Source organism: Amphiprion ocellaris, chromosome 2 (assembly GCF_022539595.1).
Source record: "Amphiprion ocellaris isolate individual 3 ecotype Okinawa chromosome 2, ASM2253959v1, whole genome shotgun sequence".
Lineage (NCBI taxonomy): Eukaryota > Metazoa > Chordata > Actinopteri > Pomacentridae > Amphiprion > Amphiprion ocellaris.
The window spans coordinates 32,913,545-32,937,812 of NC_072767.1; the positions used below are offsets into that span (position 1 = coordinate 32,913,545).

Sequence of the window (24,268 nt, forward strand, 5' to 3'; positions counted from 1 at the left end):
ACCAGGCTCAGACAGTCGTCCAGAAATGTAAAACGTCATCTAGTGGCGGTGCTGTGAAGGTCGTAATCAGCCGAATTGTCAAAATTTCGAGCGGCTCTAAACGCAACCTTCGACCCCTTTGTTACCCGGAACAACAATAAACAGAAATATTTCAGGTTCATTATTGTCATTTTTGTATTGTTAGTATTAACTGCTCGACCGCATGTGTTTAGTCTGAACTACCGTTTCAAATCTAACCTCGGTGCTTCTTAAATAAACGGATTCTTCATGAGTTTCACTGCTTCTCTAACACACTTCATAAATGATAATGGACCTCTGATCTTGGATGGTGGACTATCAACTGAACTGGAAGCACACGGAGCCAAACTGCAGGTGAATTTATTATTTTAATCTTCATCTAGAAAATAGCAACAGCTGCCAAATATGTGTAGTGGAATGAAAGTATTAAATTCCATGAAGTGAGCTAATTAAGTCAGGTAGAACTAGCTCAGAACTGTAATTAAGTGCAGCACTAAAGAATGAACTCGGCTGATTCCCACATACTGAGAGACTAAAGGCTCCTGGAAACTGTCTTACAGATATTTGTGTCTCATTTGTAATCTTTGTGGTATCTTTGCAGTAACTGCATCCCTCTGTAGCTCTTTTGTGTTTAGCATATCTCTAGTTATTTTGTTTCTTTGCTGGCATTCTGTATCCCCTTGTGGCCATTTTATTTCTGTGTTAACTTTGTGTTCATTTTTTGTCCATTAATACTCTTTTTGGGGCCACTTTGTGTTTGTTTGTAGTCACTTAGGGCCGATGTGTACTCATTTTGTGTAATTTAGTGTCCTTTTTAGCCATTTTGTGTCTCTTTGTACTCGCTTTGTGCTTCTGTGTGGTCAATTTAAGTCTATAGCAATTTTGCGTCCCTTCATGGCCATTGTGTGTCTCTTAGTAATCTTTTTGGGGGGCTTTTGGGGCCACTTTGTGTCTTTTTGTACAATATACAGTTCTACAGTTTAATTTAGCAGATGCTTTTATCGAAAGCAACGTACATATGAGAGTAGATACAACACAAACAAGGATCTAGTCAGGAGAAAACAACCTGGATAAGTGCCGGAAAACAAGTTCAGGTGTGATAAGACCTTGGTTCCTACAGGTAGTGTGGGAGGTGAGAGGAATTTTTTTTTTTTGTTGTTGTTGTTTTTTTGCTGTCTGTCAAGTGCAAAGGTGTTCAGTTTGTAGTCATTTGGTGCCTTTGTGTAGTCATGTTGTGTCTCGTTGCAGTTATATTTAGTCCCTCTGTAGTTGCACTGCGTCTTTTTGGAGGTGTTTTGTGTCATTTTGTAGATAGACAATTGACTTTAACAGTTATTCTGGGTTCAAGCCCTTGTTTTTGCAGTCGATGCTGTTGCTGTATGATTTAAGGAAAGTAGTTGAATACTTTAATAAATTCACCAGATGGAGACACTGATTCTGTGCTTGCAGACTGTTACCTTCCTTTTCTCCGTCTGAGGGTTAAGATTCAGCCTCATTCATGACTCTGGCCACAATCTAGTATAAAACCTGTAAGGACATGATTGGATTAATAAAATAAATATTAATTCAGAGGTTGTTTGCATATAAATAAACAGTCCTGTGATTGTGGTATTTTCTCAAAATAATATTTGTGTACAAATTTAATTATATATGATCTGTGCAACACTATATGATGGCATGTATCAGCTGAAAACAGGAATCAGTGTTGCTCTGTCAGTCAAATGCATGCAGATTTTAAAAGTCAGACTTAAATGTCAGCATCATGTGTGTCACAGGGAGATCCTCTGTGGAGTGCCAGGCTGTTGCAGACTGATCCTCAGGCCATTAAAGATGCTCACAACAGGTAGGTGCATGCAAAATGTCACACATGCAAATATTATTGAGCCAAAAAAAAAAGGCAGCAGGTGATAAAGTCAGTACATTTATGTGATTTTTTTTCAAGCAATTTCTGGCTCCAAAATGATCTTACGTTACAGTAAAGTGAATAAATTTGTGGCTTTGGACTGTTGGCCAGTAAAACAAGACATTTAATAGTGTCATTTTGTGCTCCGGGATATGGAGAATTAGATTAATTGGTAGCTGATTGACTGATCTACTGAGTCTTGATGCACAGACATGGTAAACAGCATTAGTGTGATCACACTTCACTGTGACTGTGTATCAACAGATTCCTCCTCAGTGGTGCTGATGTCATCACAACGGCTACATACCAGGCGAGTATCTCAGGATTCGTCAAACATCTGGATGTGAGCTCTGAAGGTGCCAGAGAGCTGATGATGTCTGGAGTTCATCTGGCCAAAGAGACAGTGAACAGATTTGACTCTGGTATGAAACTACACACTCAGGCGACACTGTGTCACTGTGAACTCTGGTGTCACTGTGCTTGTGTTTATTTTCCTCTCAAGGGCAGAGACGTCTCTTGGTGGCTGGTTCTGTTGGACCGTACGGGGCTTTTCTGCATGACGGCTCAGAGTATACTGGCGCTTATGCTGAGGAGATGAGTGTTGAAGTGAGTGACTCTCAGCTGCATTGTGGTTAAACAGTATTACATGCTATGTAGTCATTTTGTGCCACTTTGTAGTCATTTTGTAGTCATTTTGTGTCCATGTGTGGCCATTTTGTTGCCCGATGTTGTTGTCTTTGTCTCTTTGGGGTCATCCTTTATTTCTTAATAGTTATATTGTGTCCCATTCTGACCATTTTGTATCCCTTTGTAGCCATTTTGTTACTATTTGTAGTCTTTTTTGTCTCTTATTACAGTTATTTTACATCACTTGGTGACCATTTTGTGTCTCTTTTTAGTTGCTTTGTGTTTCTGGGTAGCCATTATGTGTCTGTGCCCTTTTTGTATTCCTTTGCAGCGATTTTGTTTCTCTTTGTTACCATATTGGGTCCATTTGTGGTAATTTTGCTTCTTCTTCGTCTTCTTTGTCTCTTTGTAGTCATTTTGTGTCCCCTTGTGGCCATGTTGCATCTCTGTACTCTTTCTGTGTCCCTTTGTAGCCATTTTGGGTCTATTTGTGGCAATTTTGTTTCCCTCTGTAGTATTCTTCTTCTCTTTGTGGCCACTCTTTCTCTGTCTCTGTGTATCCATTTTATCTCTCTCTTTATCTCTTGGTTGTTGCTTTGTTTTTCTGTGTAGTCATTTTGTGTCCCATAGTGTCTTTTTATAGCCATTTTGCATCCATCTTTAGTCATTGTATCCCACACACAATGAGAAGGTTACACAGAATGAAAGTGTGGCTGCTGACTTGTGTTTTTCCTTAATACTTCTAATGATGGTTGTGGTGTCTGCAGAGAATTAATTCACTGTAGATCTCGGTGATAAACAGCGGTCTCTGGTGTGTTATATCGTTTCCAAGGAGCTTAAACTTTGGCACCGGCCGCAAGTCGATTGCTTAGCAGCAGCAGGAGCTGATGTCATAGCTTTTGAGACAATCCCAAGCATCAAAGAGGCGGAGGCGCTGGTGGAGCTGCTGAGAGAGTTCCCAAACTGTAAAGCCTGGCTGTCCTTCTCCTGTAAGGTAACCGCTGCTGATAAACAGTAGAACCAGAGTCAGTCTGTTGTTAATTATTCTGCAGTCACATAATGTCTCCCTCCACTTCAGGATGGGAAGCGTATATCAGACGGCAGCCTGTTCACCGACGCTGTGCAGGTCGGCAGCAGATCCACACAGCTGCTGGCTGTGGGAGTGAACTGCTGTAATCCAGCTGTGGTGGAGCCGCTGCTGGACTCTGCCAGGACGCTGCTGAGGCCAGACATGAGCTGGGTGGTTTATCCCAACAGTGGAGAGGAGTGGGACACTGAGCGGGGGTGAGTCTGTAGCCATGGCAACAATCTGTGGTTGTATCAGGGGACACTGTAAAGTCAAGACATTGGTATTTATGCAGCACATTTAAAACAACAGACACTGAGCCAAAGTGCTTTCCAAAAGAGAAAGATGCTACAAATGTACCTAACAATTTTAAATATTAGGGTCTCGACCACACAGTATTAATTACACAAATTCCCCTGACTAATTTAATTAGGGTTATGACCCTACAGTATTATATATAAGGCACATTTATATAACAGCATGTCAGCTTTTCTTTGGACAGACGACTGTACAGAACAAGGCTGTTAAGTGGCTACAGAAAGTAAATGCAAAATAAACATGAAAGCTAAATATCTAGTCACAGCTGATGTATCCACAGCTAGCAGTAGCAAAAGCTACGTTTACATACTGATGTTACCTGAAGTGTTTCCTGTTTTTATAAACCAACATCTCATAAAAATAGTAATTTATTATCCAGAAATAAATATTTGAGGCAGTAGTGAAATTTAATTATGAAGGAGGGGGAAAAAAACTAGCTAAAACCCTGCTAATGCTAGCTAGCTTAGCAGCGTAGCTATAACTGCCATTCTGAGTGGAGTTTCTGAGACTTGGTGTGGTTCTATGCCTAAATCAAATATCCATGTATGAATAAAACATATCCTTTGACCTCTACTTTTTCTCACAACAGTTCTTTGATATACATAAGTTACAAGTTACTGTGCCGATTAACATTTAACAACGGCAAAAACTACTTGCGAGTTAATTCAGTAGTAATTATGACACAACAGTACAACATATACAATATAACACCCTAATAGTGCTTTGAAACGCTTGAAAGGTGCGTTTACCTTTTCACCTGCAAGGGTATGTTGCTAGTAGATTCTTGTGTACTTTTCCTTTATGAATAGAGCATTTTTACAGTGTTGTGTTGCTACAGCTAATTGTTTTCTTTTTCATACTAAGGTGGCTGACATCAGGGACAACATCAGCGTGGACACCTGACCTCAGTCACACATGGCTGAAGCAGGGAGCCGCTCTGATCGGTGAGTTCAGCTGATTTTTCTCCCAGACATTTCTCTCCTGTTTTACAGTATTTTCTCTGATGAGCGTTTCTTTGTCCACTAGGAGGATGCTGCCGTGTTGGTCCTGCTCAGACAGCAGAGCTGAGACGTGAGTTAAAAGGAAGCTGAACAGCTCCAGCAACCAACATCCACCAGTTAGAAATCTTTGGCTCAGTTTTCTACAAGGCCAGGATGAAAGACCAGTTACTGCTGACTTTAAATTTCCGTTCTGCAAACAAATATAGTAAGATGGAAAACTGCTTTGTTTGTTAATGATTTAGTTTTTTCACAGTGTGTGAAGAAGTGCTATAAGGTGAATCAATGAAGAGGACAGGAGATCAAATAAATGAGCTTTTTTTACTGCACATTATTTTTGGGTTTTTCACTATTTTTGAGACTAAATCAAACCTGTATATTTTATTTATTATTTATAAATAATAACAAGGGTATTCCATCTACAGTCACCAGGGGCCTTCTGCTTGACCATTTAGGATTTGCTTGAAACTTTTTTTAAAACCATAAATTATAGATATTTAAATTTGCATCTGAAATTTTAGATTGATACATCAGATTCTTTATAAGATTAAAAAGATATCAGGAATTGCCAGTCGATCCACTTTCAGGACGTTATTTCGCGCACTTAAATTTGAATGTTATGTTTGAATGACAATATTTCAGGAATTACTAAAGATAAATGCCTGAAACGGATCAATATTTCTCATTATGCCATTGATCCCGAATCTGCAACACTGGACAAATAGATCTAATGGTCTGACTATGAGTGAGTCGAAATACGAAAAAAAAGTACAATATGTCAAAATGAATTAAATAAATATAAAAAAATATATATAAAAGTTTAACAACATTTTTTCCATTTTTGTGACCAAATATTTCATAGTTTTAGGTATTTTCCAGGGTTTTTTTTGTATTATTGTGTCATGCAACTACATATGGAGCAGAAAATTCTGATTTTACTTCTGCATTATTAACTTATTTGTTAATATGAGCTCAAAGACGGAACTTTACAAGACGGCCTCAATTTCTTTTTTCACATTTTTGGTCATAAATGTGAAACACTCACTCAAAATTAGATACCATTAGATCTACTTGTTTCTACAATATTACAGATTCTGAACTAATGACATATTGAGAAATAATAGTAAAAACCTTAAGCTTTTATCTTTAATCATAACCTCAAATTTCAATGTGCAAAAAAACACGCTGAATGAGGGTCGACAGGCAATTTTGTAAAAAAAAAAAATTTTAAAATCTCGGAAAGTATTTGATGCATCAGGCTGAAATTTCAGATTCCATTTTAAATATCAATAGTTTCTGATGAAAAAGCAAATTGGAGATGATCTACCAGAAGGCCTCTGATGATGTGAAGTTGAATGACCCAACAATGATTGTTAGAAATAAATATATATGTTCCATAAGTTTATAAAAATCTTATTTTATTGTAAAAGGAATAAATAAATAAACCACTACATCAAACCCACTTGAGTACACGACCACGTCTGCGCTGGGTCAAAGACAAATGGCACCACTAAGGGGCGAACAAAAGAACAGCATGTCTGTACATAAACATGAAAATAAACCATGCAGTCTTCACTTTCTGTGGTTCACATTTTGAATTCTTTCACTTGTGTACAGCTCCCACCTTTGTTAAAAAAACAGGATCATCTACTGTCCTACTCGAGGTTTCACAAAGCACAACAAAACATCAGCTGCTTTCACGACACTTTGACTGGACGGCATTTCCACTGAACTAACCACAGTACGCCCACTGACTGTACCTGTACAATGAAGCGAGTGTGTCTGAACTGAATTTACAGTGTGTGTTGTGTGTTTTCTACGCAGCTCTACCTGAACGTCATGGGACTCTACAGAATCTCTGCAGGGTCTTTAGGATGATGTGACAGAACCGTAACAAAAGTCAGAGGAATGCGTGTGTGATCGGTGGTGGAAGGGAATGAAAATGTACGAACATCTAATCTCCCTCTTTAGGTTCATACGGGGTGGACAAAATAATAAAAACGCTTTAATTCAGTTTTTAACACTGTAACAGGTGCTGATCCAACTCAGTGTTTGAGGCTGCAGTTTGATGCCCTGTTAACAAAATGCCCTGTAAAACTAGCAGCTTTGTCTGGATCTTTGTGCTTGCTACATGTTATCAGGAGATCATTTTTTTCCAAGCCACATAGCATTATTTATTGCAACTGATCCATTAGCCGACCGCAGACCTCCGTCTAAGAGAAAGACTCACAACAAATCAACTGTCAGATGTGAAAATTATCTTCCTCACTTTACTCATTTTTCTTGTTCGTATCGGCCCTTAACAGGTCTTAAATGCGCTTCAAGTGTAAGTGATGTGGAACCAAGTCAAAAACACATTCCACCATATAACTAAAGCTAACAGGAGACTGCAGCGGTTTTAGAATGATTATCCACTGGTGTGACCCACTGACAATCTTTCCTTACTAAGTGGAGACAAAAGTATTTAATTTTGTGCTTAAAAAAATAAAAGTCAACTATTAAATTAATTACCAACTATTTTGAAATATCAGTTTGGAAATTTTATGAAGTCAAAATGCTGTAATTCCAGCTTCTTTAATGTGATTATTTATTTATGTATTTATTTATGTCTTTCCTCCTCTACGATGGTAAACTAAATATCTTTGGGGACGCTTGAGGACGTCATCTTTGGCTTTGGGAAACACTGATCAACATTTTTTTTCTTTACTATTTTCTCACATTTTGTAGACCAAACAACTATTCAGTTAACTAACAGTGAAATAATTTTTGATTGCATCTCTAAAAAAAAAGGTTCAACTTTGGAAGATATTCTTTTGATTTAACTGAGTCTGCTGCTCAAACCTTGTATTTTCTTCAGATAAACTTTGTATATTTCTTCCACACTATCAGGTCTGTGGATTTTGTTTCCAATCGCCTACACAAACAGATTTTTTTGAACAGGTCTCTCTGCTAGAAGGAATGATTACAGCAAACAAAAGAACCTGATGAGGAACTCAGCTTCTCTACTCGTGTTTCCACCAGAAGGACCAGGGCTGAATGATTTGTGGAAAACATCTACTTGCGATTTTCCTGACAAATACTGTGATCGGATTTGAAATATATATTTTTTTTCAAGTCAAGTTTCAGTTCTATATTCACTTTGCAATAGAATTAAAACATGACGGAGCATTATCACATAAGATACCACTAGATGCGTGACTGTCACACAAAAAGTGCAGCATTAATCATTAAAATGACAGTTTAAACTGAGGGTCAGACTCACTACATTACACTGCAGCCTTTGTGATCTGCCTGTTGCATAATTTAAAAATGCATTTTGATGAGCCCGAGTCTAAATGCTTAGAGAGAAATTGTTCTCTGGTCATATGTAGTGGCATTTTCCAAACGTTCACCAACTTGTGCGCTCAAATGTTTTTGATTGGTTAAGTACAAACAGCATTTTCTTTAAAAACCTGCAGCTTCAAATCAGTTTCTTTTTTGTGTCTACTGACACAAGAGAGCTGCAGAAGAAGGAATCTGAGTTTTTGAGCTGCAATGAGAAGGTCTACCTTAAAGTTTGGTTATGGCTGTCACAATTTTCTGTTGTAGTGTCAATTACCTGATTCAGCACTTCAGACTGTGGTGGAAACACAGATAACACAGGGCTGAATAAACCGTTTACCTCCTCGAAACTATTTGGACGACTTTTGGCGGAAAGTTGCTAAAACCTGTTGCCATGTTGACTTGGAAAACAGTGAAAATCTGCTTTAAAGCTGCACACACCGCTGCGTGGTTTAGTAACTGAATGTGGCTCACTGGTGTAGCTGCCTTGGTGATGATTTAAAGCAGTTTTTTGTGCATCGTTTGCTGCCAAAAGGCAGTAAAGTGGTAAAAGAAATTGTTTCAGACAGACACTCAGCAACACTGACTGACAAACACTTAATATTTTCTTTATAGCTGCAAAACTAAAACGACCTCAGGGATGAGTTGAATCAACCTGTGACAGTCCTAAAAATACTCAAGGAGAAGTCTGGTGATGTTCTATTATTTTTTACACTCTCAAGAAATCTATGAAACAACCAAAAACAACAATGAACTAGTCGGAATAACAAGTTGAATATGAGTATCCAAAGCCTGATATATTTAATCCCTGTGTGCCACAGAGCTGCACTGTCATCCAAAAAACTGCAACACATGAGTGAACCACACTGTCACACTGGCAGTTCATTCATTCACTAGAATGAACAAAAGCACTGAGCGTCGTCCTGCTGCTGTTAAGCCTCAAATGTGTAGAAATCTGTAGCTTAAAACAGTCCAAACAAATGCTCCTGCCAGAATAACCGTCACTAAACACTACAGAGTCCAACAGATTTAAGAAATGATTTAGCCTTTTACAAAAATGAAATCAGTTAAATAACCTCTTCTCTAACAGATTGTTGTTTTTGGGGTTTTTGTTGACAGAAAAGCACCAGACTTATCCTCTAAAATGCTCCTGTTCTGTCCTGTATTTCCTCCTCCCCTGTGTGTCCCGTGAACCTTTCAGTCTGTGATGTCTTCTTCGAGGTCGCTGTCAGGTGAGCTCCTCTGCCTGTACTCTGTAGTGTTGGACATGCGTTTCCAGCTGCTGTCTTTCTGACTCCCCATGCTGTGCGATCGTCCCAGGTGGGCCAGCCGCTTGGACGACGTTCTCTCCTCGGTGTCCTCGGCGACGCTCCCGTGAGCTCGCTCGGCGCTCGAGTGGTGGAAGTCGTGCCGCAGGTTCTCCAGATTTAACGCCCAGGGCCCCAGTTTCTGCCAGTTCACCCTCTGGAAGGCCATGATGCAGTGGAGGTTACCGCCCACCTGTGAGCCAGAGAGCGGCTTTTACTAACGCACAGTCCCAGATACATTTACACGGAGAAAACACGTTCAAATAAACAGGAATGACAATAGGAACCTTTTTGGTTTTGCGGCGCTGGATGCCCCTCTCTGTGTGGCGAATGTCCAGATACTCTGGATTTTGTGTGTTGAGGTCAGTCACTATGTCCAGCCATCTGCAGAGAGAAGCTCCTGTTAATCCTCTGATACCCAAACATGGATTTTATTGAGGCAGAGTTTTCTTCTACTTTTTAAACTATTTTTAGCAACTGTCAGATGATCAATAAACTAATAAGGGTTTTCATTCCTTCATTTTTTTTGTTCATGGGAAGAACGTTTCCAAGCACTTACAAACATCACCACTATTAGGCATTCTTCAATAATATCAAAATATTTATGTTAAACAATTTGATTGACATGAACTGATAAATCACAATAAAAAGCAATTGAGTTTCCACACTATGACCTCAAGAATAAATATAAAGGAGAACTATCACCTTTGTAGCAACATAAACAAGAAATGAAAATGTAAAAGTTTCGTAAAACTAGAACTTCTTGCAGAGTTGCTGTATAGGTTTGCATGAGATTTTGCAGGTGTTCATTATAAACTGGCTGGTGTGTGTAGGGTTCATCTTTAATCATAACTGCATGATTGCCAGTTAACACAGGTGGCACAACTTATGAAGTTACTCATGACGCAGCATTTTGTGTGAAAAAGTGACACTTACTGAAGCCCACTGCTGCATTTTTGCAGCACTGAAAAAAATCCTCCAAATCATGTGTAGTATCTGATTTTCATTGTTGAAGTTTTGTTGAAATTAGTCCAATAATGAGACTCAGGAGGCCAGTGAGAGTCTCACAGAATTCCTGTTTTTCCTCTGAGGGGTTGATAAATGTTGGGTTTGTCTGCATTCAGTCAGGAAAAGCCGCTACTAGACACCTACTATCAGCAACTCAACAACAGCAGATCATAAAATGTATTAAAACCTGAACACAGACTTACTTCTTACAGTGAATAGCCGGATGTTTTCTGCTGGGTTCACCAATTAAGATCCAGTACTCCATTTCATTAGTGGGTAGAGGACCCCTTCACACAAAAATACAACAATACTCATTATAATCAACAAGTAGTCGATCGATTGAATCGTCAATAAACAGACAAATGTATTAATTTGATTGTCTTTTGAGGAGAGACATTCAAATAAATGTCATTTTAATGTATTTTAATCTTCTCCAGAACACATCTTCTTTCAGAGAAGTGGAAAGAAAGCATTTAAAGTACACATTTAGTTGATTATTTTACTACAATTTGTTTATTCATGTCTGTAGATATAAATTATAATACATACCTTTCAAAGTTTTTCTCAAAATTAGTTTTTTCTCTCATGCTCTGAGCCAGAAATCTAAACTTCAGTTGCACAAAACTTTCCAGTTTTATTCTCATCAATGTTGTGAAGATTCTTGCAGAAGGCTTTGCTCATACATCATTCATAGCCTGGTTTAAAGATCGTTTTATTCCCTAAAAACATGGTCAAAGTTTATTTTTTTGTAGTCTTCAAAGGCGTTTATGATTCATGGAGTGATAAAAAGAGATAAAATCCCCTCTGTAAAAACCTTCGACTCTAATATGTCCCCAACAGGACAAGAATTGTTTCCTGCTTCATCTAGTATTCAGAATTACTGTTCTGCTAGTGGAAATTAATGCAAATTAAGCATTTTTAGATATATAATTTTTGCATTTTTAAACGTAAAATTACGAGATAAGAATAATTGCCTGATTGTAAGGAATGATCTGGGTAAGTTTCATGGTGATATCTACTAGTTAAACTTTTCACCAGTTTCACCTGTACTGTCACCTGTACTGTCACCCTTTAAAAGAAACAATGAAAAATGGTAGAAATTCTCTCATCCAAGCTTCTCATATGTGACGATTTTTTTGCTCTTCTCAGTTTTATATCATTGTGAACTGAAAGGTTTTGGTGTCTTAACAGTTAGATGGATAAAATCTTGTAAAAACTGGAAGCATTTTGTCAGCTGTATCAGACATTTCATTGACTAAACAATATTCTAAGAAGATAATCAGGAAAATACAACGATCAGTTCTAACTGCAGTGCTGTGACCTACCTGTAAGCCTTTGCTGCTTTGAGCGGCGTAGCTTCGAAGCCGACTGGGCAGAAGTAGTGGTTCTGACAGTGATAAATGTAGGCCATCGTCTCATCCTTCAGCCCTTGTGTCAGTTTCATCAGCGCTCCTTCAGCTGAGAACAACGAGGAGGTTATTTCTTCTGCCGAGTCTACTTATGAGCAGACATGGGGTTGATGGTGACAGCTGAGCGACTCACCTGTCTCTCCTGCCGTTTTGTGTTTTCCGTGAGGTTTGTACAGAATATAGGAGCAGCCTCGCACTCGGAAATTGTCGTTGATTTGTCTGAACCACCTGCAGGAAAAATGCACCGATTTCAGAGTTGCGCAAAAATCCCTTTCTGATATTTTAAAGAGCCAAAAGTCCCTTTTGTGTACCGCATCAGCGTAGCGTTGCCTGTGAAGGGACCAAACTTGATTTCTTCAAAAGGCGGCTGAAACCCCAGAATGTGCAGAGCCTCCTCCTGAGAGATGGGCGGAAGACTGGCAATGCAATTACACAGAAATACTCAGTAAGAAACTAGTGCACTTTTAGTGATCATCTGGAGCTGTATTTTTACATGAAATCTGACTGAGGAAGACATGCTGCTCACCTCCCTGCTCCCAGAGTGCTGTATAAGAAGTTCCAGCAGGACACTAAAGAGGAGATTCCACATGAAGTCTTGTACTGCGGCCGACTGATGCAGTACCTGAGGGAACAATGACCACCAGACACAGATCCACAGAATTACTATTATATCAGACAACAGAGAGGGATACTGTTTAAACGTGTTTCAGCCTCACCACATTTTCATCATGTTACACTTTTGTAAGTGTGTCCTGTCTATGAAAGACTTAAAGGATAAAAATCCTGCTTTCATCCTGGTATATTTTCCATTTACTCAGCTATTTTCAACTAACTTTTAGGCTCTCATTTTGGTAATTTTAAGCACTGTATCTTGGATTTTCAGAACAGCCAAGTCTATCCACATATTCTATCATTTGACACAATTATACCTGATGATTATCCATATATAATCACTCACTCTTCATATATAATACTCACTCACTTTCCATACCGTCAAAATTATTAAAATTTACAGATATAGTGAAATTCCAAAAAGCACAAATTATGTACAAAGCTAAAAATAACATTTTGCCACAGAATATACAGAGATTGCTCAGGGATCATGAAGGGGGATAGCAATTAAGAGGAAAATACAACTTCAAAATGAACAAAATCCATACAAACAGAAAAAGATTCTGTATTTCATTCTGTGGACTGAGACTCTGGAACAGTTTGGGTGAGGAGACCAAGCACATACATACATAAGCTGCTGTAACAATGTAAATTTCCCCTGGCGTGGGGAGACTTATCTTATCTTATCTTATCTTATCTTAAGCAATGTCCAAACCTGCAACAGTTTAAAACAAATATAAAGATGTTTTCACAGAATACAGGGATGAAGTGGGAGTGTGACAATCCCTGGGTGTGCACAGGTTGCTGTTATTATTTATTTCTCTAATGATTCGTTTTCTTTATTATTTATGTGGATTATTAGTTGAGCTTTTCTTTTCTTGCGCTTGTTTTGCTATTGTTAGAAGCTTTTGTCTTTGTGCTTTTGTTTAAATGCAAATTAACATATTAGTGTATATTTATTCTAAACCATATTCAACACTATTATTACTGTTATTATTATTATCTATAAATGCTAGTATTTTGAAGACGAAGGATGAATAGATTTACAATTATTGTCTAAGGAGAAGGGGTGGGATTAGATAAGCTTTGACTTCTTCCCACTCCTTTTTGAGCAACTTACTCATTTTTTTTTTTTTTGGTTGATGTTTTCTTTTAATGTCGAAATGTTCAAACTAAACTTTCAAAAATCCAAAAAAACTCATATTACCCTTTATACAAAGGAAAAATAATGTATCATGGAATGGATTTGTTCCTATGTGTATCTGACCACTGGCAGAAGAGAGATCTTTGTGATTGTTTAGAATTTGGCAGTATCATCACTGTGATGGTGGGAAAATGTATGAAATATGTGTTTTGGAAATAAAATTCATTGTTTTATTTACTGAAGTGTTCACATACAGTATATCACCTGCAGATGCAGCAAACCAGGAAAAAGGGTGAAGAAAGTAGTAAACATAAAACTTTGCAGAAATGTTTTGTTATTACTTCTATTCTGGCTATGCTCTATAAACCACAGCGTTAATATCTATGTATCGACTGCACTGCATGCATACTAACATATCTAATTATTAACATATCGGTGCAATAATGAGTAATGGGTTTTAACTATGATTAAAGTTAATGCAGGTTCAAAGTTTTTTAATTTTTTTTATCACATTCACTTCGTCGCACAGACAAGCGACTTCAACAGTTGAAAAGGTCAAGTCATGCAGTTTAATTTGGTAAGTGCTTCATCTGACTGCAATAAATACTTTAAGAGCAATTCAACTGAGTAATGGGGATCTGAATTCAGACACAAAGTGTGTCGGTCGGGTTCTAAGGGTCAATGTGGTTAACTTAACACTCTCCACCTTCATTATAGACATTAAAGGAAACAAGGAGTTAAAGAAAACAGTATATATTGGAGCAAAATGCAGAAGCTCCCTGCAGCTTTGCAAAAGAAACGTCTTTTACATGAGCCAAGTGGAACGTTTGTTTTCAGTCCGACTGAAGGGAAACACAGAAATTGTCAACCTGAACAGACATTTTGCAAACTGCAATAGGGATCTCCAAACATCCGTATACTTAATGTTTGATGTAACCACACTGCATAGTCTCCGTGCACACTGTTTGTCTACATGTGTTACACTGGCTCTTTCAAACTCAACAGCTAAATGCATTACATATGTAGATTTATTATGCTTCAGTTTGAGACTTGGACGATGGAGGCAACAGATTTCGACTACCGGAAGTTGCCTGTTATTATTCAAGAAGAACAAAAGTCAGCTCCGTGATTGACAGCTCTGAGTCAGCCATTATGTAAACTTATTTTAATAGACTCACATCAAACTGGTGGCCACAAGATAAAAACATGCCCATTCTGTTTGCAACGTAAGACTTTGATTTCGCTAAGTAGTTGTTTCATTCTCTACATATAATTAAAAAGTAATCGCTGTATTCTGCAGTCAAAAAAGCTGCTGGACGTGGCTAATTTCTGCTTACTTTCTGTCAGACTAAAAACAAAGGTTTAAGATGATTCATGCAATATTATTTTTCTTTGGAAAGCTACAGGGAGCTCAAGCTTTTTACCACAAAAGATTATGTTTTGGATGACTCCACGTTTCCCTAAATTTCTACCCCAGAGGATGTTAACATGACCTACAGAGCCCTAGTAACAAAATACATGGGGAAATGAGTGCACTGGTAGTCTCTTAGAATGTGTTTGACAGTCCACTAGAAGGAGTGAACATCTAAAAACCAGCTTCAGAGGCAATCAGTTGGATTTTAAATATCTTATTATATCTGTTCGTACTATTTCTGCTCTGATGAAGGCCTGCTGATGACAGTCTGATGTGAAGCTCAGTTCACTGCGTTTCTCTTTATAATGGCTGAGGTGCTAAATATAGCTTTACCATCTTCTGAGGTCCAGCACTTTTCTCTGTTTGATCTCCTCCAGCGAGGCATGAGGAGAGACGTCTTGCAGATTCCTGCTGGGTCTCTCTGACGACTTCTTCTTGCTGCTGCATTTCTTCCCGTTGCCTGAAATACACCGTCATCAGTTTAAAGAGTTAACCTGCTCAGGAGGAAAGTTAATTATATGGACAACCAAACAGCCAATTAACTTCTGAAAAGTGTATGAAGGATTATGATGGATGTCAAGAGTAATATTAATCTCACTTGTTCTTATTTTTCTGGTAAACACAGCATTAAAGTCTGTTGTATCGATCTCCCAGGCTAAAATAGGCTTGGTGTTCCCGGAGGAAACTTCCTCCATGTCGCAGTCTCCGTCTGATCCCACATGAGCTCCCACAGTCTGGCCGGTGCTGAAGTCCACTGAAGGTTTGGACTTCACCAAAGGCGGCCCGTCGTCCTGTTTGCGTTGGACCACGTCTCTGGATGGTGGATGGTACACAGAGGCCGCCTGGTTGAGGAGGGCATAATCGGAGCAGACGGTGTAGAACTTCTCTCTGGAGTGAGTGACTGGGCAGGTCCATGGCAGGTGGAGCTCAGCGCTGGAAGCCCGTCTCACCCTGACGGCGTCCCGGGCCAGAGAGCTGATCAGGCTGTGCTCCTCCTCCCCATCTGTGGGCCTCTGCAGCCCCGACGGCTCCGCTGGCCCCGGGAGGTTTGCTCCTTGACTTTCTGATGTGTTCGGCATCGGACAGCCACTAATATGATGGATGACGGAACAGGCTGAGGCTGAGTGTGATGATGAAGAGGTGGCTGTCTCTTCTGGGGATGAAAGGACAGACATTTTTAGAATCTCTGCAGAGAAGTGAAGGGAAGATGGAGGTGCAGTGATATAGAACTCACACTGTGAACTGGGAACAGCTGAAACTATCTTTGGACGACAGTTTACAAAGTCAGAATTTTGAGCAGAGGAGTAGATTTTTTTTTTTGGGTGGTGGTGGTGGGGGGGGGTACAAGCATTTACCTCCTCCAATAAACACAAAAAAGAAGCAAAGGACTTTTACTCTGAAAACAGGCTGAAATACCGCTGTAGGGCTGCACAATGTATCGTTTTGGCATCACTGTGATGTGTACATGCAAAATAATCACATCACAATAAGTGCAATGTGAAGTAAGGGAAATTAACTTTAAAAAAATGATTAATTTATAAGAGAAATCTTCTGACATTTACTGTAGTTTTAAAAAAGGAAGATTTGGTTGTAAAAAAGAGACTACAGAACGCAGCAAAACCTATTTGTTTCACCATTTAAATCAGCATCACAAAGGCAAGAGGACTAAAGAGTAAATCACGCTAAAATAAGTGATGTGCAAGGATAATACTGAGTGAGAAATGCTGATCAATAGGAGAATATATATTTAAAAGTCACATTTTATTGCATTATACTCCATTACATACCCAACAAGAATATAAATAAATATAAATTTAAGACGACATAAATATAAATATAGATTGATATCAATATTTGATACAATTCAACTAGCAAATCGCAAAGGGTACATTTTAGAGTATGGAAGTTGTGGCTATTAAAGAATTCTGTTTCAATTAATTCAAGTAGACAGAAATTCTCATCTTTTTTTATAATAAATTTATTTATAAAGTGCTTTCACTCAAAGTTCTGTACATAGAGATACAAACAATAGACACAACAGTTAGTTAATTGCCACTCCTGGAACATTTTGCAGCACCTCTGACCCAGGTTTAATCTGTGTGTTTCAGTGGTTTTACAAATTCATGCTGTCGCGTTTGTTAGATGCTTTTTATAGCCTCTCATGAGGTAATGCTCCATCATGTTTTAAATCTGCTCCTCAGTGAATATTGAAACCGAAGCTTTAAAATACTACATCGCAAACCAATTCACAGTACCTATGAAGAAAATCCCAATCAGATATTTTCCCCAAATCATTCATCCCTAGCTTTTTTATTCACTGGTTAGAGGAGTGTCTGTGTTCTGATCAGTGTCCTTTAAAGCCAAACCTGACTATGGCGTGTATTAACTCAGCAGTCAACGATTTGTCAGAAAAATTGGACTTTTAACTTTTATTCTAAGTCAGACTAAGTGGGCATGCATGCTGCATTTAGATTCATACTCAGTGATGCTTGCATTTTGCCTTCTTCTTTGTATAAAGACATTTTCACCACAAATCGATGCAGAAAAATTAACAAATTGGTGCACAAAATTTTGAAAATTTCAGAAAATCACGAGACTGACCCTAGAATTTCCTGTAGGACGCCCACACCTGCTCAATGTGTCCCCCTAGTATTCAAAATAAATGTACGCCCATGACCCTGAGTGTCATTGTTTTAACTTCCAGCGACAATAAACAGCAGAATTCAACATTACCTTTAACCCACAATAAGTCACCTATTACACAAACAGCCTGGCTGCGGCTATCTGAGCGGATATCGAACATTAACGGAACATTTCACCTGAGGTGAAGCTGCCGTCGAGGTGAACCCGCTACATCCGAGCTGTGTTGTTAGCAGCTGTAAACACGCCCAACCGCTGTTTTTCTCATCGTAGCTTCAGCGAGTCTCAGCAGCTCACCGGCCTGGAAACCGGCAAAACGTCAAACTAACCGCACATAACTGAAACCTGACGCACATCAGCTTTAGACGTTTTAAAAATGAACGTTAAAAATCAAGAAGCGTCGTCCTGAAGACCCGCATTCTCTTCCTGTGCAGCGCTGCCGGACAGTACCATTCTGTAGGTAAAGAGGGAGTGTTTAAACATAAACACAAAAATAATTAAAGTAAACTAAAACACAAAACACTCCAAAAGACCACTGGATCCAACAAACCCGTCAATTCCTTATTAAAAATCGTATCTTATTGCACTGCGTGAAAATTACAATAAACGTACATATAATTTGTTCCGTGTCTCCCACCCGTGTCGGTAAACCTTGGGACGATCCAACAGTTTAGACCAATCATAGCAGCGCCTGCGGAGGCTCTTTAAAGTTTTCTTGACAAACGGAAGGTGAGTCTGTTCACTGGTGATCTTAGTTTGATCTTTTTAAAGGCTGAACAGTTCAGCTTTTAACAACTTTTAAATGATTAAAAATATCAGTAAAAACTGTTACCTGTCACATTTTTATCAAAAAGTGTCATTTGTCAGCTGTTAACGCATATCAGTTGTTCAGACTTTGGACTTCTTGAGATTTAAATCGTTTATTTTTTTCAATACTTCACATGTCCACTATTAGTTTTGACTCTTGCAGGACACTGGTGTTGCATAGATTTCTCCACAGATGTTCTGTCATTCTTCACAGACGGTTTTCATTCAGCTGCTCTTTGCTGGAGGTGTTTTCTTTCTCTACCTTTCTCTTTAAAGTACCCCTAAGGTGTTTTATTGGATTCAAGTCAGATGACAGACTTATCCAAGTCACAGTTTATTCTCTGGAAACTCTTGTGTGTTTCTGGCGGTGTGCTCTGGATCTATTGTCAAGCTTCTGCAGGCTAGGAGTCAATTTGCCCGCCCACATTTTTGTATATCCGCAGACATTCATGGTACCATCTATAAATATCATCACACCAACACCTTTTTGCACTCAGGCTCACTAAATATCATCACACTTCCAACTCTGTGTTTCACTGCCAGGACTATGCATTCACTATGGTTCACATCCAGCATGCTGAGCCCCATCTGAGCTGAAAACATTCATTTTGGTCTCATTTAGCCAAAGAATGTGTTCCCAACATTCAGTAGGCTTGTTTTTGTGTTCTTCAGCACAGTTTAATCTTGTTTTTTGTTTGTTTGTTTTGTTTTGTACTGAACAGCAAGCAACAGTGTTTTTCTTGGAAACTGTCCATAGATGTTATGCATCATCCTTCACAGTTTAAACCGTCAGAAAACTTCAGATTTCCATTGATAATCTCTGTGCCAAGTCTGAACCACTTGCCCATGTGTTTTTCAGAGGTAGATTGTGAAAGTAGTGTCTGAGGCATCATTTTAGGAAGATGGCCAATATACCTCTGATCGGTGATACTAGTGCTCAGTCTGTACCTCCTGATTACTGCTGCAACTGTGTTTCAACTGATTTTTAGTTGCTCACCAAGATTCCTATGTCTTTATCCATCACTGTAAAGCATCACTGTTAAATTCCACTGGCTATTCTTTTTAATGTGGAGCCATGATGCTATCATGCAGATAGACACATCCCAGAGGTTCAAAAATGAGAAAGTTCTGGTGTTGACTAGAAGTTTTCTAATTGTGTTAATGCAGTTAGACTGATTGGAAATCACAAATGTTCTCTACTTTGTTTTAGTTACAGTTTTCTCATGTGTCTGTCAGTGATCACAGGTTTATTCACTTTTTTCACACTGACTTTCTACTTTGGGGCCCATATTTTAAATATAGTCTGTCTAAAGTATTTGATTGTTTGCTTGTAAAATTGTATTTCCATAGTTTCTGAGTTGAACAGTAGAGGAAACATTCTACTGTTCAACTCAGAAACTATACAAATACTGTAAGGTGAAAAAAATTTAGAATAATTTGATCATATTTAGGTGATGTTGCCCAGGGGTTTCCTCACCTGCTGTATACTGGGATTCATCTGAAGAAGTTCATCTGTAATGTTTGTATGAATGCATTTTAACAAACAAGGAAAAGCAGCAGACATTTGAAAAAGGAACTAAGCTTGAGATGTGTCCCCTCCCAAACAAAAACTTACCCCATGTCAAAGAGCATTCCAGCCTGAAAGGTCAGGGTGAGTAATGGTAAACTGCTGTTTAATCTTTGACTGAAATGCTGACAGCAGTGATGCGCTAGAGGAGTTTCTGTCAGTGGACACGGATACAAAAGACAGAAATCCCTGAACATATAAGAGAAATGCTGTAAACTGGTTCATCTTCACTGAATCCTTTAGGTGGAACTAACCGACAGGTAGAACAGACTCCTGCTGGAAATAACTGCATCCTTATTATCCTAAATAAAGCTGCTGATAGCTTCCACTCTGTGACAACTCATCATATAAAAAGGAAGGCTGTGCTGGTCAAACTGTGTGAGTTCATTGTACCTGTGTAGACTTAATAGATTACGGTGACTCTGACCTTTATTATAAATCTGATGTTTGTTAGATTTTTTAGAAAACGATGGCAAAGAAGCTGCTGATCATTGACACAGACTGCGGCATCGATGATGCTCAGGCCATCATGATGGCGTTGGCAGCGCCTGATGTGGAGGTTCTGGGCATCACTTGTGTGTTTGGGAACACAGCCGTGGAGAACGTTTGTCAGAACGTTTTGAAGGTTCTCTCTGTCTGTGAGCGTCAGCGGGTGAGTTACTGAAGCAGATAAACAGTTTCGTACCTGATGTTATTGTCAAGGGGGATTTTGAGGATTTACTTTTACACACACAGAAGAAAAGAGAAGAAAAAACATACAATTAATAAACAACAATTAAGCTAATATAACAAAGTGTTAATTAGATATAAGCATGTGAATCAGCAGGATGTTGTGTTCTGTGTTATTCCTTAAACTTCTTCTTCTTCTGCCTTGCATTGTTTATCGAGACATGAAAATCAGTCTCCGGATGCATCTATTGTTAAGTCATGGATGTTACTACTAAAACTGATGTCTTTAGGGATTTAAGATATTTCTTGTGAAGCAAAACAGGAAATTCACCTTCCTGCCTCTCACCAGTGGTGTCGTATGATGTTTGCTCTTCTTTAGTAAGACACTGTGACACTTTAATCTGTTCTGGTGATCAATCTAACGCCTCCATGTTCTTCAGTTCAACGAAAGAATAAATGAAAGCTACATCTTCTATAAATTGTGTGGTAAAAGAAGGCGCTAAAATCAAAAACCATAACTGCTGTACATAACTATCCTTTGTTGCCACCACGGCCTAGCGTCATCTTTAAAGAGTCTCTGTCCCTCGTGACAGAATGCTCAACATTTCATTGCAAAAAGAATCTTTTCAGACCCCATGTGTCTTCAACACATACAAGGCTTTGGCATAGTTGTGTTAAGGAGGAATGTCTCCAGTGCACTTTTTTCCTACCAGTAGAGGGACACTGCTTCATCTACATTCATGTCGTCTTAAACTGGTAGCAAAAATTAAATAAGAAAATTGGATACCTTTTATAATTGGATACCTTGTGTTTTTCACAAATGTTTCCGGCTGAATGATGTGCAAAAATTATTCTGACAGATACTGCATCTGCGATATGAGTCCCAGTCTTAGTGGGAATTATAATTTCCACATTTCTTGTCACCTCAAAAAAATCTAAAAATAATGTGATTTGAGCTGTACCAAACCAACATGTTCCTTATACCGAGAGAATACGACTTGTTGCACCACCACACTTCATTTAAATACAAAGTTTTGACACATTTTACTTTAGGCAAAAAAAATAGCAGCTCTTGCAATTTGGATATTTCACTTGACCATATGGTAATTTCATGCACAGTTTAATTTTTCAGCCATGGAATTGATGGCTTCTTTCTAGTTTATAAAAAATAACGTTCTATAGATATGTTAATGAGGTAAAAAACTGTGAATTTTACTGCAGGAGGTCTTACATTTAATTTGGTAAACTTTACTGCTTTAGTATTCTGCAAGCAGACAAACGTGGCTGCATGTATGTCAACTAAACTGCCCTAAACAGAGCTTTTTCCTGCAGATTCCGGTTTTTCGAGGTTCTGCTGGTCCTTTAGTCGGACCCGCTAACACAGTCAGGGACCACTTTGGAACTGATGGACTTGGGGATGTTCTGAAGGACAAAGATCCACGGTGGGAGGAGAAGATCCAGAGAGAGCATGCAGTCAGTGCAATGATCCGACTGGTGTCTGAAAACCAGAACCAGGTGAGACGCCTCCCAGTGGTCTGCCTGTGATGTGCAGCTGGTGTTGTGCTTCAAAAAACTACTGAAACATCCTCTGCTTAGGTGTCTCTGATGGCCATCGGCCCGCTCACTAATCTGGCCCTGGCTGTCAGATTGGATCCTGGTTTTCCCCAGAAGCTCAAAGATTTGTACATAATGGGAGGAAACATGGAAGGTAACACTGTACTGTAATATTTTTTGGGTAAAAAAAATATTACAAAAATGAGAGATAATTCAATTATGGCAAATGCTATTAGAATGTAGGGCAGAAGTAAAACATATGCACTCAACACATAGTGGTGTAAACTTAAGGTATTATAACTTTTGACATATATTAGTATATTATGCATGAAATCTATCATAAAATAATAAGGGTAAGATGTGGAGCAAAAAATCTGAACATCTCTGGGTATGTTCTCTGTAAAAGATGACCTAATGATAACTTAATGCATGTCTTCTGTATAGTGAGATCTGTGGTGAAATATGATAACCTGACCTCATGATCTGACCAATAGATTGAGAAAAGTATAATGGTGTCAAAACTGTCACTCCTATCATACGCCCTACAGGCGTGGAAAAATGACCAGCACTCACAGCATAAAGAACGGTGCACAGCTCAGTTTCTTCAGTTCTTCTTGGGGTGTTATCACTGCTAAGAATTACTCCTGGATTTTTTGTCGACAAATAACTCCTGCTGCCCTCCGAATGCTGATGTCTGTTGGTGATTTTTTGAAGATCTGGATTTGTAACTTAGTTTACACTTCATCAACACTACCCCATTATGACAGCTGTTTGTATTTGAGATGCTTGGGCTTGAATGACCTGGTTTTATGTTTGCAGGGAAAGGGAATGTGACACTATGCGCAGAGTTTAACTTTGCAATGGATCCAGAGTCCGCCTACATCGTCCTTGAAGAGTTCCTCTGCACCACGTATATCGCATCGTGGGAATACGCCTGCAGGAATTCACTGCCGTGGGTAAGATGCAGGTACACAACCCTGCAGGCTGAGTGTCACACTTCAAACTGATTATCACTGACTTCCCTCCTGCAGGAGTTCTTTGAACAGCTGGTCAACCAGGATGCTCCAGCTGCTCGCTTCATGAAGACGATCACCGCTAAGTGCTGGGCCTACTCAAAGGAGGCGATGGTGAACAAGAGAGACGTTTACTTTGGGCCTTGTTTTGTCTCTTATGATGCCTATGCGATGGCCACCTGCATCGACAGCAGCGTGTTGACGGAGAGCATCGAGTGTCCGGTCCGAGTGGAGCTGCAGGGCTCCATCGCTCGCGGCATGATGGTGGTGGATCGAACAAATCAGCTGAAGAAGAACCACAGTGTGTTTGTCATGACCAAATGTGACTGTGCCAAATTAAGTCAGCTGCTGTTGAAGTCCCTCAGACAACCCTGTAGAAAATGAGCTTTTTAAAATGCTGAAACACATCATGAGCAAAATACCTAGTCAACACCAAAGTTAAACATTTGTACCTTCAACCTGCAGTGTACCAATGTGTTATGTAGAGTAGTTTTTCTTTTTTCTTTTACAATATTAGTAAAATACAGTACTGAGCAAAATCATATGTGAGCTGGTGTGCTCGAGCTGCAGCAACATACTGAAACAACTGTGCAGAGTTCCTTCAGAGACATTTTAAAACATGAAGGAAGTATTTTCATGTTTAAAAAAAAAAAAAAAATAAATATATATATATATATATATTTTTTTTTTTTTAAAAAAAAAAAAAAAAAAAAAAAAAAAAAATATATATATATATATATATATATATATATATATATATATATATATATATAAAATTTTGAATCATGAAGAGTCTGAAGCAGTTTAATCAGTGACTGAAGAGGGATGTGCATCCTGGTGAGGAGCAAAACACTGACTTGTGTGTTTTTTAAA

General features: G+C 38.7%; 3 protein-coding genes across 4 annotated transcripts; 2 read left to right on the forward strand and 1 right to left on the reverse strand.

The window, feature by feature from the left end:
- Positions 1 to 122: 122 nt before the first annotated feature.
- zgc:172121 (uncharacterized protein LOC337599 homolog) lies at positions 123 to 6,510 on the forward strand. The gene is made up of 8 exons (XM_023291431.3): positions 123 to 372; positions 1,794 to 1,861; positions 2,186 to 2,343; positions 2,424 to 2,527; positions 3,381 to 3,542; positions 3,627 to 3,832; positions 4,797 to 4,876; positions 4,959 to 6,510. The coding sequence occupies exons 1-8, from the start codon at positions 268 to 270 to the stop codon at positions 5,021 to 5,023; spliced, it is 948 nt and encodes a 315-aa protein (XP_023147199.1). The 5' UTR covers positions 123 to 267; the 3' UTR covers positions 5,024 to 6,510.
- LOC111582634 (basic immunoglobulin-like variable motif-containing protein) lies at positions 6,328 to 18,224 on the reverse strand. Of its 2 annotated transcripts, none has more exons than XM_023291429.3 (10): positions 17,965 to 18,224; positions 15,744 to 16,298; positions 15,479 to 15,605; positions 12,502 to 12,597; positions 12,287 to 12,391; positions 12,109 to 12,203; positions 11,892 to 12,024; positions 10,770 to 10,853; positions 9,846 to 9,942; positions 6,328 to 9,751 (listed from the first exon to the last, which is right to left on the reverse strand). In XM_023291429.3, exons 2-10 carry the CDS (start codon positions 16,222 to 16,224, stop codon positions 9,449 to 9,451), a joined length of 1,521 nt encoding a protein of 506 aa, XP_023147197.1. In that variant the 5' UTR covers positions 16,225 to 16,298; positions 17,965 to 18,224; the 3' UTR covers positions 6,328 to 9,448. The 2 variants fall into 2 exon arrangements, with proteins under 2 accessions (XP_023147197.1, XP_035813655.1); XM_035957762.2 differs by having other exon boundaries at positions 17,879 to 18,224.
- A 1,801-nt stretch (positions 18,225 to 20,025) lies between these two features.
- On the forward strand, positions 20,026 to 24,040 carry si:ch211-201h21.5 (uncharacterized protein LOC555526 homolog). The gene is made up of 6 exons (XM_023291439.3): positions 20,026 to 20,537; positions 20,614 to 20,811; positions 22,161 to 22,343; positions 22,425 to 22,536; positions 23,202 to 23,338; positions 23,414 to 24,040. Exons 2-6 carry the CDS (start codon positions 20,629 to 20,631, stop codon positions 23,777 to 23,779), a joined length of 981 nt encoding a protein of 326 aa, XP_023147207.2. The 5' UTR covers positions 20,026 to 20,537; positions 20,614 to 20,628; the 3' UTR covers positions 23,780 to 24,040.
- Positions 24,041 to 24,268: the final 228 nt, after the last annotated feature.